At 40.2% G+C, this 16,133-nt stretch overlaps 1 protein-coding gene across 2 annotated transcripts in view; it reads right to left on the bottom strand.

Moving 5' to 3' along the window:
* Positions 1 to 16,133, bottom strand: part of TENM4 (teneurin transmembrane protein 4) — a 600,039-nt gene that overhangs the window by 330,428 nt on the left and 253,478 nt on the right. For both annotated transcript variants that reach the window (XM_059838450.1, XM_059838449.1), the window contains one exon: positions 12,348 to 12,617. In XM_059838450.1, the coding sequence (XP_059694433.1) occupies positions 12,348 to 12,617 (270 nt within the window). The remainder of the gene's footprint in view (positions 1 to 12,347; positions 12,618 to 16,133) is intronic.

Genomic DNA, 16,133 nt, shown 5'->3' on the forward strand with positions numbered 1-16,133 from the left:
TTTAGGCACATAATTTACAAATACATACATCTTTATTCTATTTGCATAAATGTTTAAGTGAACCTTTACCAACCTAATAATCTTTCTCAAACAAACTTCTAACGTGCTTCTCTACAGCTCCATCAGGTAACATTCCTCTAAGCCCTTTCCTTGTTCTCCTTTGCAGACTGATCTTGTGCCAGAATTTCTACTTTCCTGACATCAGGAAATATCTGTAATTTCTACTTTCCTGACACCAGGAGTAAATATCTGTAATAACCAAAGTCACTACCTTTCTTTTTCTGAGAACTGAGGCAGGATTAACACTTCTTCAGACTCCTGCAAACACAGCACTAATTTCATGGCAGTTTTCCAATATATGACGGGTCAAATCACCAGTCTGGGTAGCAGGCTTCTTTAAGGACAGCTAAGTGCATCCAGCAGATTGCACATGTTCCAGAGGGAACACCTTGTATTAAACGCCAAGGAGTGGAACCAGCTACAGGTAAAGTTTGCTTTGTTGAGCACTAATGAAACTAATGGGGTATTTTTATGTCACACCTTTCATTCCAAATGATCAAGTGCATTGCAAGCCTAATCATTTCACCCATCACTGAACTGCAGACTGCTCTGGGGTGGAACATTAACAGCTGCTTGGTAGAGCACAGCAGCAAGCCAGAGCAATTAATGAAGGAGAAACACCCCTTCCAACTACAGGAGCAAAGGGAATTTTGTTAAGTGGAATGTAATTATCCAAAGCACAGAGAGGGAGACATTTCCCTTCATACTCTAATCTGGGGTTACAGCTGCTTTTCCAGTCCCTGTGTTACTGGGAAGTCATCATCCTAGCCTGACTCCGAAGTTGCAGTGCTCCATTCTAAGAAAGAAGCAAAACTCCCAAAGGAAAAGCATCTTGAATTTTTCTGTGGAATACCAGATTCCCACCCCTTCAGATGAGGAACACCATCCGCCTTCTTCAAACACCTAAACCAAACTAGCAGCAAACTAAGAAAGTGGCTGGAGATAAAGGCTCAGTACATATATGTTCCATACAAGCAACATTATTCTCCCTCAGCTATAAAATCTGCGCATTATACAAGTGGGAGAAATCATTGTCTCTAAACTATTTGTGGCAGGGTGGCCTCATTTAAATTATAATCATGGTTTAAACCAGGAAGCAGAGAATCTTGATTTAAATAATCAGGTTTAATCTTGTTTTGCATGTGTGCTTTTCAGTTATTTTCTTTTAAAACTGGTTGATTCTCACTGATTGGTATAATTTGCTGCTTCTTTATGCTAAATCAAAAAGTATCCTATATCTATACAGCAATTATATAGTTTAGCATGCATTTATTCAGATTCCTACTTTTTTACATTTTTTATGAAGAGAAAATGGTGAACAACAGATTTCTTATTCAGTAGATGATTACTGGATTTTTTAGTATTTTTTGTTGTCTTACATTTATTTGAAATTCACGTCAAAACTGCATTTAAATGGAAACTGGAATATGGTCATAATTTTACCCCCCCTTCTCAAACTAAGGGTAATAAAAGTACTTCACTATGCTGGAGATGGAGAAGAAAATAAGTCTTGCACAGAAAATGCATTGGTGAGAACAAAGGCAGTGACCACTCTTGCTGGAGAGCTGGAGCAGGGGTGCATTTCCAAGAGAGTCTGGCAATGCTCCTTCCTTGCTGGCAGTGCTGGGTTAAATAGCCCCCAGATGTTTTTGTTATGCCATCCTCAGTCACTGGCCCTTATTTGATGCAAATCAGGAGGATCTTCTGTTGGGTGGGAATTCTCCTGCTCTATCCAGCATTGAATTGATCTCTCTGGCATGGGAACTGAGTGGAAATTGTGAAATCAGGAGCTCTGTGTGCTGGCACTCTTGAGAAAAGGCTTTAAAACACATGGTTTTGGGGGATAAGTCAGAGCTGGACTCCATGAGCAGTTGCACTATCATGACCATAGGGAGGAGAACCTGTGAAAGGGCATGGGGATGAGTACCCAAGGGTGGCAACCTATTAAACAAGTTGGTGCCTCAGATGTAATCATAAAATCTCAAAATTATTTCAGTTAGAAGGACCCTTACAGATCATGGAGTTCCAGCCCCTTATCATTGTCAGGGATACTTCCTACTGGACCAAATGTTTTAGAACCCCATCTAACCTTGCCTTGAACACTTCCTGGGATGGGTCATCCAGAACTTCCCTGGGCAACCTGTGACAGTGCTTCAGTATCCCCACAGTAAAGAATTTCTTTATATCATCCAATCTATATCTCTTGTCTGTTAGCTTAAAACCATTCCCCTTGTCCTGTCACTATCTGCCTGTGTAAAAGGCTGTGAATTATTGTTTTCTTTTTATATACATGATTCAATAAGATCTTTGCTGTGGTGGAGAAAACTAAACAACAACCTGCCCTAGAGCATATAATTAAAATTTTTAGGGGCTGTCCAAAGAAACACTGAAAACTTTGCAGAATTAGGGCAGTAATGCATTTTCAATCACTGCCCTTGATTGAATAAAGTTGCGAAAAGTTAATCAAAATCCTCTGAGAAATAAAACAATGAGATTTTAATGAATAAATTCTCATGGCAGAAGCTATGCTTTCCTTTATTTGGAGCTCAGTGTGCACCTCTGGGCATGGGTAAACCAAAAATAACATGCTCTTTCGTTTCACTTTGTTCTGCTTATAGATGGAGACACATCTTCACTGAAAGAAATAAACCAGATACCTCAAGGGGCATTGTTGGAGACTGAGCCAGATGTGGACTAACACTGTGTGCTGAACTCAGAAGCAGATTCAGTGGCCCAAATGGGAATTCAGAAATACAGACATGAGCATTTGGAAATGCCCAGTTGGGAAGAACACATGAAGAGGGAATAGTGGGTATTGAAAGCAGGGTGCACCAGGCTTTCTTCCCAATTTCTTCTACTCTTCAGGGAATAATGTATGTTTTTGAAATGCTGGGATGGTGAATGGACGTGTCCTACCCATTGCAGCTTGATGTGACCCCTAGAGATTGAGGATGAAGGGAAAAAATTGAGAAAAGGCAATTGGGAAACAAGCTTACTCTCCCTGTTCCATGCTTAACCAGCTGGCTAACTCTGGAGGCAGGAGTCTGTGGGCCTTACAAGGTAGATATCCAGCCATTTTGAGTTCTCAACCATCACCCCATCCTTGTTGATGGGAGATTTACTGTCTCCTCTAATTCTTGGCTTTTCTCCATGCTGCTTCTCTTTCATGTATCCCAGAGGGATCAATCGTTTGCCTAGAACAGAGTTTAGGTCAGACTCTAAAAATAAAATCCTGCTCCAAGTGACCATTGAGCTGCAGGTCCATCCCGACTCCAGTACTGATGCCCAGTGCCATGCCAGCTTTGATGGCCCTCAGTGTTCTGACCATAATCCTCAGTCCATGGCAGAAGCCATTCCTGATTGGCAATTATGCACAAATCCCACCCGAAAACCAGGCTGGAAGTAAAGCTACTATCAAAAGGTTTCACGCTGCCGAACATAGGTTTATTCCCCTTGGGGTGTGTCACACCACAAGAAATTATTTATAGCACTTGGAAACAGTGTAAAAAATGCATAGATTTGCTTCCAAAATACTTGGCAGCTTGCCCGTAATATTAATAAATGCAATTATTTTCCTTTAAAAAAATCACCATGAAAAGGCAGTTTAAAGTGGCAAAAGAAAGGACAAAAATTATTCACATAACTACAAAGAACAGCACATTCTTACCTGCTGATGTTGTTTCTACATGCCCTCTTCCCCAATATTCAGGCTAATAATCAGTTTTTAGAGTTTAAGCTTTTTTTCTCTGCTTAATGGCTTCACCATCATCACAATAATAATAACAACGTGAAACCTACACACTAACCTATATTGAACTGCAGTTCATTACAGAAGAATAACATTGCGAAGGACTTAAGTGTCAGCATCCTTTCAGATGCAGATTACAGTAATGCAGAAAGTACATTCTCTATGGTACACACCATACAGGAATAAAATTAACAAAAAGAAAAAAAAATAAAAGGGAAGACTTCTTTTCCTCTAGGGACAAAGAGGCCAGCAATGAGATAAATTAGCCCTAGAAATCAGTGGGAATTCCTTCACTGTGAAACAGAATCAAGATACTGACCACTAATGCTGCACTTGAAATACTAAATTCAGATTAATCTCATGTGCCTTTGTCTCTTTAATGGCAGCAAAGATGCTGCTGGTTCCCTTTGTGGTGTTACCAAAGGGACAATTGGCTCTCAAGTGGGTTGAATCCTGTCTGAGATGCAGTGACATCCTCATTTTGAAATGCTGTTTTATTCCCAGTGGGCAGGGAATTGGTTGAACGTGGAAGGAAATAAGGGTCTGTGATCCTAAACCCCATGAATTCACTGTCCCATCCAGGTAAAACTTTCTCTGAGACTCCTGTGAAGGAGTGAGGTGGTGACTCACCTATTCACTTTCAAGAAGTATCTCAGGACTAACATCTAAAAAGGACAAAAAAGATCAGAGGATAGAAAATATGAGGAATCTATCATCAAGAATGTCAGAGATTAGAAAGTTGGATCAAAAGTAAAGAAGATGTAACAGCCTTCAGGGGAGCCATTTTTCAGTGGAAAATGTAGCATTTGATGGTCATACAGTTAAAAGTCTCCTTTTTAGGACTAACATTCTTCATAGGAATATTAGTATCTTTATGGTTGGAGAGCCTGAAGGCACATATCTTCCCCTGACCTTCACATTTTAGGCAATTACCAAATCTCTGAATATCTCTGTAAGGTGGCTTCAGTAAATTGCCATATCCCAACAATATCCACACACCATTAAAATGGGTGTTTTTGCAAATTCTACCTGGAAAGGGGCAGTGTGAGAGTTTTGAGAAAATGAAATAAGGAAGGGTATCAGTGAAAATTCCCTTCTGCTCTTCTAGATGTGCTACTACTTTATGTAGTTCTTCACTAACTTCTTCAATCAATAATGGATCTTAAGTGGTAAGAGTTCTGGCTAATTTTTTATTCCAGGCTGAAACATGTTGTTAATATTAAGGTTACAACTGATGGGAGACAAGTGAAAGATGACAGCCAGCAGATGTCTGATCTTGCCTGGGTAGTTCTAATTTATTATTATTTTCCTTTACTAAAAAGTCGTAAGGAAAACTTAATAAAGTATAGCTCATAGTACATCCTTTTAAAATTATTATTTATTTTGAAAAATGTTTTGTTTTTTTAAAAAAATTCCTTTCTGAGTTCTCCAGAATATGAGTATCACATTTTTGCCTACATGGTTTGCAGAAGAAGCATGTCTGAAGCACACACTCATTTACTGGAAGTACTTTATAATGTACTGTTTAACTCCAAGGAGAAAATAAAGAGAAGATGTTGCTGCAACCACAGTAACAATATTAACAATGGAGTGGATGAAGCCTGAAAGGAAATTACTCAGCAAAACACGGTAATAAAAAGAAAAGTCACCATGGATTATCAACTGGGGTATTAACAAATAATTTGTATTTCAGAGATTACACAGTAATTCTGGCACTGCTAATTGCACTGAAATACTGAAGTGTACTTTGGGCCAGTGATTTGGGTCAACATGATTTGGAAAACAGGAAGGTGAATGCAATGAAAACTGAGTAAAAATTCTTCCTCTGCAGAGAGTCAGAGTTATTAAGAAGCTACCTTGCAAGGCACCCGGTAGCAAATATAGACAACATTAAGAGAAGAGCTCTCAACAACCAAAGAGAACAAGGAAAACACACAGAAATAATTACTGTTTGTCTAAAGCTCTCTTAGTTGTTGTAAAAAGACTCTGAGGAGAAAATATTTTGAAAAAGCTGATGAAATGTGGCTTGATCATTGAAACAGCTTTCTGATTTAATAAGAGGCCAAAATGGCTATCAGAAAACTAGCATCAAACAGCATACTGTGGTGTATTTAACCAAAAGTATTGGGATCTATACCACTCAGGCATGCTGTTTTCAAAAAACAGACTGTTATCACCATGTACCTAGGACCTGGTGTAACACTGCTGATGGCAACAGGAGCCTTCAAAGGCTTTGGTGAGCTCTGTGTCAGTCACCACTGAATAAATGAAAGCATCAGTAATATTTATTAGCTACTCCAGAGAAATAAATTGTAGCATTTCTCTGGTGTTCCTTGTTTGAAATACTTGTCTTTAATTATTTCCTGCTTTAATGTACCCCTGTGTTTATAGTATGTTCTGTAAGCATTCAGTTCTGTTGAGTCCTAAAACCCTATGCAGTTTCTTAAGCACTCTTTCTGGCAACAGTAATGGCTTAAGCAGTGGAAGTAGAGAATGTGGTGGTTACTGCAAGAAATACTCTGTAAATCAGGTATTATGTCAATTAACATGGCTAAGAGTTGAGTCTGGGATAGTAGAGGAGGCAGAGCTACCATGTAAGCTTTCAAGTTCCTGATTGCCACTATGCTTCAGTTTTACAGCAGCCTATGAGAATTTTTCAGAAAGGCAATTTATTTGATGAGAAAGCAAAAATTAACTGTAACATATCTACTGCCTTTCTGGTAAAGTTGGTATGGCTTGGAGAGCATGTTTAGATATTGAGCTGGTCTGCTTAACAGTTTTAAATGCATTCATTTAAATGCATTCCAGAACAGCAATGACTAAAGGAAAAAAAATTACAGAATGGTTTGGGTTAGAGAGAACCTTAAAGGCCACCTAGCTCCAACCCCTGGGTTGCCCTGGAAGGGCAGGAACACCTTCTACTAGACCAGGAACACCTTCTACTAGACCAGGTTGCTCACAGTCACATTCAGGCTGGCCATGAACAATTCCAGGGATGGGACAGAAAGTGAAATTATTCCTCTTTGTAGGATGTGAGTCCAAAATGCTGCTCTTAAACCTTTTCACCAGGAAGTGTCTGTATCACTATAGTCACCATATCACTTTTGGCACTGACTGGTGCTTTCAGAGGTGGAGCCCAAGATAAATGAACCCTGAGATGAAACCGTTCTTCTTAAACAGAGATGATCAACAAAAGTGTGGTGGAAGTGTTGGGGTGATCAAACCTATATGCACTTCATCATTAAATGGGTGATTGGAGTCCAGTAGTAAACCCTTTTGCAATCATAGAAGGTGTGCAAAAGTTTTTGCAGGATGATGTTTCTCACATGGTTTTGAATTGTGAAGACGGAAAGAAGTTGCACAGGGCAATTTGACAGAAAAGTTTCTGCAGCTTGAATTTTGGCTTCTGTGGTGGTTAGATCTGGAATTTTAGTACATGTCTACTAATCTCTCAGTGAGGTGAAGTCACACTTCAGCTACACTTCTGCTGCAAGAATTTCTTTACATGATACATCACAGTTGAGCACCTTCAACTCAGCTGAACTGTCTTGAGCCATCTGATGCTAAACATCCTGTCTGTGAAATCCTTCTGGCCATTCCATACTGCCCACATTCTTCCAAGGAAGAGATGATGACAGAGAGAAACACCATGCCACTCCTCACAGCATTAATCATGGCTTACTTGTCCTGCTAATGAAAAAAATGCTTCCTCCCTCTCTTGTTCCTTCTCATATTTAACCAACTACTCTCCTTGGTGGATATGAACACTGACCCCAGATTACAACTAAAGTAAAATCCTTAGTTTGGAATAGTTTGGAATGGCTTCTTTGGAATAGCTGAAAGTTAAGCTGTACTGTTTGTTTGTTTGTTTTTAAAGGGCTGCAACTCCACTTTCAGAAAGACCAATTTTAAAAAAGCTGTGGACCCAGTTGTATGGTAAACCTGTAATGACTGTACTGAGTAAACCAGTAAGTTCATTATCACACTGAAGGAAGAGGAAAAAGTGGTTTGGTTTTGTTGTTGGTGGTGGGGTTTGGTGGGGTTTTTTGTTTGGCTTTTTTTGGTTCCTTTTTTTTTTTTTTTTTTTTTTTTTTTTTGGTGGGTTATTTGTATTGGAATATCTATGCATTTTCTGCCTGTCTCTCAAGTTCAAATCTGTCCAGGGATTACCAGCACCATTCATAACACTTGGGTGGATCTGGGTTAAGATCTCCATTACAGACCCAAAGGAAATAGACACAGCCCAGTCCTGGATGCTTGCACACAAACACTGTCCATGTCCACATATGTTAGGAGTCCCCTAGACAGTACAAAAGCCCAGCCTGAATAGTCCTGCACAGCCCCAGAGGAATAAGGCACAGGAGTGCTGCAAGAATTGGAACTGGAGAAAGAGGGATGCTTGAGAGACCCACACAGAAAGCCACTCTGAGTGAGACAGCATCTAGTCTAGACCTTCCTCGGCAGATTTTTGTCTAGTTTACACTTAAAAGCTTTCAGTACTGGAGTTCCTCAGACTCCTCTGATCTCCTCTAGTGCCAAACTGCCTTCCAACTGTTTATGAGGAGAGGAGACTCTAGATGCTGTCTTTCAACAGTTTTTGCACTGGGTGATGTTCAGAAGATGGAGTCAGACTGTTCTTAGAGATGCTCAATGGGAGCAATGGACACGAGTTGCAGTTGAAATCCATACCAGCTCTTAGAAAAAAAGTTGTTCGCAGCAAACGTGGTCACCTGCAGAACCAGGATACAGAGGCTGCGGCCTCTCCATTCTGATAGATACTTAAATTGCAGCTGAAAAAACCCTGAGTGACCCAACCTGACCTCCAACTTAGCCCTGCTTTAAGCAGGAGAGGGACCAGAGACTTTCAGCAATGCCTTTCAGTTTAAATTATCCTGTGGTACTGTATTTTTATAATGATGTTCTTATGATTAGAAGTTTTTTGGGTGTTTTTTTTTTTTTTTTATGTGACTAAATTGCTGAAAAATAAGCCAATTTCTGGAAGACTATTACCTCGTTTTTCTTCAATGTGCCCTTCTCTATGGTAAACAATTGCTGGCTCAGTACAAATCCTGTTCGGGGTTAGCTAAGGTACCGCCAGGAAACTCCAGGCTTCACTCCAAATGACCACTTCAGGAACTTCTTTTGCTTGAATCAGTCTTTCTGAGAAATAGTGCAATCTACTATAGGAAAGAAGTTCTCCTAAAATCTCCTAGACTTCCAGGAACCAGACTCCCTCTGTGCTTGGTTCTGAACTGTTAATGGGAGTTCACAGTTCCAGTTCAGATCATGACCATGCTGCAGAAAACCCCTTGAACCATATAAAGTGCCTGCTACATCAGCAATACAGAATGATGGCACTGTCCCCATGCAAGATGCAGCAACTTGAGCTGTGCCTCTGTCCCCTCACTGTGCAAAGTGACTGTGCAAAGGTCAAGTGAAATGCACTGTCTACTGGAAGGGAAGCCATCGTGGCTGTTTGAGTGGGCAGGATGTGAGCTCAGGGCAATGCCAGAGTTATAACTCAACTCTTTAGTGAAACAAACTCTTAACTTAGTAAAAGCATTCAGCCTCCTAGAAGCATTCAACCTAATGAAGGTGTCCCTACTCAGGGCAGAGGCTTGGAACTAGTGTTTTTTAAGGTTCCTTCCAACCCGAACCATTCTGGGATTCTGTGAAAACCTCATAACAGTTTAAATAAAGCTATGGATGGCTTTCCATGCCAGCTCCCTGTTCAAGTGATCTATAGACTACAATATGCCAGAGCACTTCATAGGCTCCCTAAGGACAGGGATGGACTGTGACTGTCCTTTCTGAGCAGCATATCTGTTCCTTTAAGGCATCACCACTCCTGAAATAAAAACAAACCTACTTTTCAAGTGATTCCTCTCCTTTTCTAGGAACACAATAAATGTTTTGGCAGAATCATGCTTTGACAACTTTGGATTTACAAACATCAGAAGTAAATTATGATTATTTATTTTAGATAAATAATGAACAGCGTAAAAACTGCTGACTTTGACCTTCATTGGAGAAGTTGGTTTAATGAGCCCCATAAACTCTTCTATTGATGGCAGGTTCATAAAGTCCATATTGACTTCCGCTAAAGGCTATAACTTCTATCAATACTGTCAACAATTAATATTGGCTCATAAAGGCATCCTGTAAACTGAGTCATAGCATTATGTTACTTTACATTGCCATTAGCAAAATTTCATGTCTTCTCGAAAATGTTTCTTCTATAAATTTAAGATTTCTCAAAATAGCATGTGTGATAGCTAGCAGCCCAGAGAAACACTACTTATATGGAGTGCAGACAGAGGAAAAGCCTTTATGTTCAGCAGAAAAAGCTTCTGAGAGGATCTCAGACTTCATTTGCTCCTACAGTAGTCTCAGGCTGTGAGGAGTTTGTGCACAAAGGTTTCTCACACCTTTATCTGTGCCAAGGAATTACAAAAGAAAATGCTCAAATTCTGGCTACTTGAAAGACCTGTCCCTAACCTTCTTTTCTTTCTACCTTGCAACATTTGTTTGGATATGTTTATACCACCAATTCAACCGCAGTCCCTAAATTAAAGTGAACTTTTTTCAATTTTGAACCAGTTTTTCTGACCTGAATACGGTCTGATGTCTATGACATCTTCCCAGGAAAGTCTAAGCATCAGATGAAGCTCATCACCAGCACAGTTTGGATCTTAATATTTTCCTTCAAGTTCCACCACCTCTTTTTTGTCAGTATGGACAATACTATTACATACTTGACACCACAGCAATCTATGTTTTATTTGTGCTACTGAGGCTTTTGGTTTTAGTATGATATAGCCTTTCTCATTCAAAACACCCAACATCTAAGACTGAAAATGCCTAGGCTCCAAGGAAACACCTACATTTATAAAGCATTGTATGTTCACCACCTCTGGTTTCCCTTTTTCTAGTTGCTATGAAGAGATGGTTCAACAAATGGTTAATGTGCCATTAAACCTAAGGAAAGAGGAATTGAAGGCTGTCTCCAACCTGATATGAGTCCTATACCCTCTGTGATTACTTTCAGTAAAGCCTTTCAAGGCACATGAAGTTGCTAATGTGCTGCTTCTAATATAGTTTCATTTGAAAGTGATCTGTAGGTATAAAGTTGCATTTGTAGGTGTAGAGAGCAGGGAAAAAGACCCCCAAACATAATGCAATTCTTCTCTGCTAAGACCAAAGAGAGGAAAAAATCCAACAACCTAAAATTCTGTATACTGTTTTTCTTACTAGGCATGGAAAGAAAAAATGTACAACAATGTATGAGATAGCATCGCAGCTGCTCACACATCACATGGAAAGCACAAAAGAGAGCCTGGATAGGGGAAAATGGGATGGAAGCACAAGGTGCTTGCTTTTGGCTGTTTTCTAGCAATTTCTTGTGAGTGTGCAAAATTTAATTGACCCTGATGATCCCTCTGATTTTTTCATCAAAACACAAGGATCAGACAGAAAACAACGTAACCTGGCACTGTGTGTCTGCACTAAGAATCTTAAGAAAGTATGGTAAAGATAATTTTAAAAGATTCTTCTGTACATCCTTTGAACAGAAGGCCATTTATCTTTGAACTCTGCCTAATATATCATTATCTCTGAGTAGAAACTTAATAAGCTTCAACTGTAATTTTGTTGGAGTTAAACATAAAATCATGTGGGTGGTGTATGTCTCACTGTCATGGCTTCCAGAGGAAAACTTATCATCATTTGTCACTATAATACTGTGGCAAAAAGCATGAAAAGAACAAGTGATACAGTCATTTCACATGAGTTTTCTGTGCCGAGCACAAGTGCCCGATGACTTGTACGCAGCAGCTATATCAAGAAGCAGGCTGTGCTATAATTGAATTAAAGGTGCAAAGGCATATAGGACTGGATGAACTCCTGGGTCAAGTTGCAATTGAATCAAAGTCCCCTCTCCTTCTCCTACACTGCCTGGCAGAACTGCTGACCAAAAGGTTCGCAGACCTACAAAAGGCATGCAGGAACCCTCGCAGCTGGGGACACAAAGTTACAGAGATAAAAAAAATCTGTGACCTTCAGCTTTTATTTTATTTCACACAAAGAAAAAGGCTTCTAAAAATATTTCGCCATTGTTTTCCTTCAGAGAGCAGTCAGCCAATTTACATAAATGAAGCGGCCCCTGTCAAGGAACCAGCAAGGAAGAGAAGAAAATTATCTGCCCAGAAAATCTGAGCAAAGATAAGAGTAGCACTGGCCAGAGGAGGGGAGATTTAAATGCTTTCCCTCTGAAAGGTTGCTGCAAAAACAGGGAGAGTATTACAGCTATTTAATGATCTCTGTCGCAGTGATAAATAAGTAGGAGCTTCTCCAGCAGTTCATTAACAAAGACTCTGTAGGACAGTAAAAAGGCCACGACTGGGGCTGTTAGAAGAGTGTTTTCATGGAGTCTGATAAAAAAACCCATCATTAAACCTAAGGAAGATTAAGGTGGAGTAGTAAGAAGAGACATTCCTTATAGAGTTCGAGGCTGACACTTGCATGCATTGTCACCACTTACCTGTTTCAGTATTCTCATGCTCCGTGTCGGTGAGGGTGAGGTTGGAGTTGGCCCGGCTTGACAAGCAGGAGCTGCGCCCAGACTTGGTGTTGCGTCCCCAGAGCCTCACTGGGTGCTCGGGTGACACGACCACATCTGCTTCTGTGTCAGCATCCGAGCCGGCGCTGATGGAGTAGCCACAGTGCGGCAGCCCGATGTCAGTCCGGTACAAAGCCCCGTGTGTGGGTGTCACATCTTCAAGTCCCAGTTCTCGCAAAGAAAAGTTGGCTCCTGTGAGAAAAACGCACCAGCCAAGTTATTCTTTAATAGGGCATGGTGCCATGTAGCACAAGTCAGAGCTGAAGTGTTCATCCTCTACCTTCATGTGGGGCACAGCAGTGTCACAGTAACACACAGCAACATGATACCAAAGATACCTTTCTTCTGTGGTCTTGCTCAGTATGAGACCAAGAGACCACAGAATCATAGAATCATTAACGTTTTAAGATCATCGAGTGCAACCACTACTCAGCATGTCCAAGTCCACCACGAGACAATGTCTAAGCATCTTATCTACACTTTTTTTTATAACAATTCCAGAGACAGCGATTCCTCCACTTCTATAGGCAGCCTGTTCCAATCCTTGACCACTCTTCCACTAAAGAAATTTTTTGTAATAGCCAATCTCAACCCCCCCTTGGTGTCACTCAAGGCCATTTCCTGTTGTCCTATTGCTTGTTAATTGGGAGAAGACACCAGTTCCCACCTCACGAGAACATCTTTTCAAACATGCCAGGACTAAAAAGCGGCTGGATTCCTGCTTATAGAACCTGACAAAAATTCAGGGCATGTTCAATGAAATCATCAGGTTTGAAAGCAAAAACGGGTGTAGAAATGGTGCAATACTTTAGGAGAAGCAAAAAGTAGTCTTGTGAGAAAAGCAAAATGAGGGGTGCAATGATGTATGCTGTCAGGTGTATGTCCAACCATACACCTGACAACTTCCCTACAATAGGCAATTTGAGTGAGTTCTGCTGATTGAAATCCCTGAAATCACATACTGGGAATTTAAATTTCCTTTGGCAATTTCACTTTCCCTGTGCTGACCACTCACACCTTGACTCACATTTAACTATTCATTCTGATAGAGTCACAGCAGAGGTTATTTGGCCACAAATAGATGCAATTGTTTAGCTGACTAAAAATATGACCTGAAAAGTGACTCTTGACTCCATGTGTAGTTACCTGCAGAGCTTCAAAATCAGACTGAATTGATGCGAATAAGGCTTCAAATATTAGCCCACTTTGTTTGGAAAGTTCCACAAAGAGGCTGGGGAGAGCAATTTTAATCCACATTTATTTATTAATGCATGCATTTATTTTTCAACCTTGAATATCTTGAAAAGATTTTGGCCACCCATGAGTGCCTTTAGCTGCACAGTGCATTTATACAGCTCAATGCACCCCTGCTTCTGTTATGCTATGCCTTGGATGGATTAAAGAACTGAGCAGTTTTCAGCTAAGGCATATTTCAACAAGATAAATCTCAATGCACACTCTCCAGGAAATTTCAGGCAGAAACCTTCCTTTGAACACTGACGTTCATAACTACTCATTATTGAAATCTGTTCATCAAGTCGGGATCTCAAGGTTGTATCCAAAACTGAATTACCATTTTCTCCTTTCTCAAGACCCCACAATTGTGTGTTTTTTCTCACATTTCTATTTGTTAATGTCAAATATCATATGGTAGAAAATGTGTATCCAAAAGAAATAGTCAGTTTTCTACTTTTCCAGAGTATGGTTTCATACTTGTGGAAACACCCTAGCTTGTCCTTGAACCCTGATGACTGGGGAAGGTCTCTCCTACGAGAGCATGCATGCATCAGATGACAGGTGGCTGAAAGTAGATGCTATTTTACCACATTTTTTCATTCAGTTGACTTTATAGCTCACAGTGAACAGAGAGGATATATCTGAATGCAAGGTGAATAGTGGGACTAGACAACATTTTCTTGTATAGCTCAGAGAAGGAGCTGTTTGATGGCAGGAGAAAATTCAGGTTTAGCTGGTAACGGATCTGCAGCTGACAACACTCCAACTGCATAAAGGATTCATGAACTTCACACCTTTGAAATTGACCAAACAAGATTAAAGCTTTCAGACAGAGTGGACAGAAAAGGTTGCTTGGGGCTCACACCTCTGTCTGACCCTTGATTGAGGAGCACAATGCAAGCTTGTGGCAAAGTAATCCATTTAACATAATTACAAAGTGGTTTGAGAGATTGTCCTCTACATTCTCATGGCATAAGGAAGCAAATAAACCTGACCTAAGTTATAAATGCTAGGAAGCAGTATATCCCCAGAGACCTTGCTCTTCTGTTCTAGTTTTGACTTACGTGTAAGGCCATGCTTTTCTAAACCATCCCTTGTGGAGTACTGAAAAATATCTTTTGGTTTTCCTTGTGTGTCTGAGTCAGTGATGCCAAGTTCCACCTTCGCCTGAAAGAAGCCACACTCAGCATCATCAGGCACATCAATGTGCAGCATGACCGATGTTCTCCAGCAACAGCAGCTCATAAATTATGAAAAATGACTGCTACAATTAACTCAAAATCAAATTTATTTGCAATAAACAGAAGCAGATGCATTGATTTTCATATTCTATGCTCACAGTTGCCTTTTAAGCTGGAAGAACTCAAGTCAATAAAAGGAGGATAATAAATATCCAAGACTTTTTAATTCAGATCTGGTCTATTTTCTCCTGTGCTGACTTGCACATTTGCTGACACTCACTCTAGCTAAAACCATTTAAATGCTGACTTGTTTATTTACTGAATTTATTTGGTCAATTTGAAATGTTTCCCTCCTCTGCCTTCCAAACCAATGCAGAAGAGAAATTCACTTTGCCTTGTTGATGTCAAGCAGGCTAATAAGGCTTGGTTTCAGTTGGCCTGATGCCAGGCAGCATCACAAAGGGAGGTCCATTCATGGCTTACTGCCAGTGGAAAATGTGGCACAGAAAGTCTGGGATGATTGTTAACACTCTTCAGGCCAGTTTTGGGACTGACAGGATAAACTGGGAGAAAGCTTTAAGTTGAGCCACTTGTGAGAGTTATATCAGAAACAGAACTGGTGCTCTGACATGGTTAATCTTAGCTTTTCAATGAATTTCAGCTACTTTGACCAGTCATTTTTACTATTTCTCAGTACCTTCAAAATTTTCATAGGGAAGCATGAGCTTGTGTATAGAAAAATTATACTCCCTGTAAACAGACTGGATTTTCAAGAAAAGTAATGTTTTGTGGACTTCTTAGGAGAAGTCTATAGATCTGCATGGCCTCATGGACCTCCAAGTTGAAAACCGCTGACCTGGACTAATTCACATCTATCCTGCATGGTGAATATATTGTATGAAGTAAGAAAATGCAATGACCTAAAAAGTTTCCTTTTCTTTATAATGTCATACATTCCTTAGAGAGGATGAAGTACTTCGGAGTTGCTAAGAGGGAAACAGCTTTCGTGATGTCACAGTGCTACTTACATCAGCTATTGGCCCTTGATTATTCCCAGTTGCAGGTATTCTGAAACTCAAACACCAAAGCCATATGCATGAAGATACTTCAGCAAATCATTTTGCTTGCGTCTGCCTTGAAGATGAGTCTTGCACCAAAATCACATATGCATGATTTCTGAGGAGAAATCAAGCAGCCCCCACGTTTAATGAATGCAATTATATGCACTCCTTTTGTGGAATCAGCTTCTCTAAATTGCAGAGGATGTGCTCAGAGTACTCTGGGTCAGCTA

Source organism: Haemorhous mexicanus, chromosome 2 (genome assembly GCF_027477595.1).
Source record: "Haemorhous mexicanus isolate bHaeMex1 chromosome 2, bHaeMex1.pri, whole genome shotgun sequence".
NCBI classification, from domain to species: Eukaryota; Metazoa; Chordata; class Aves; order Passeriformes; family Fringillidae; genus Haemorhous; species Haemorhous mexicanus.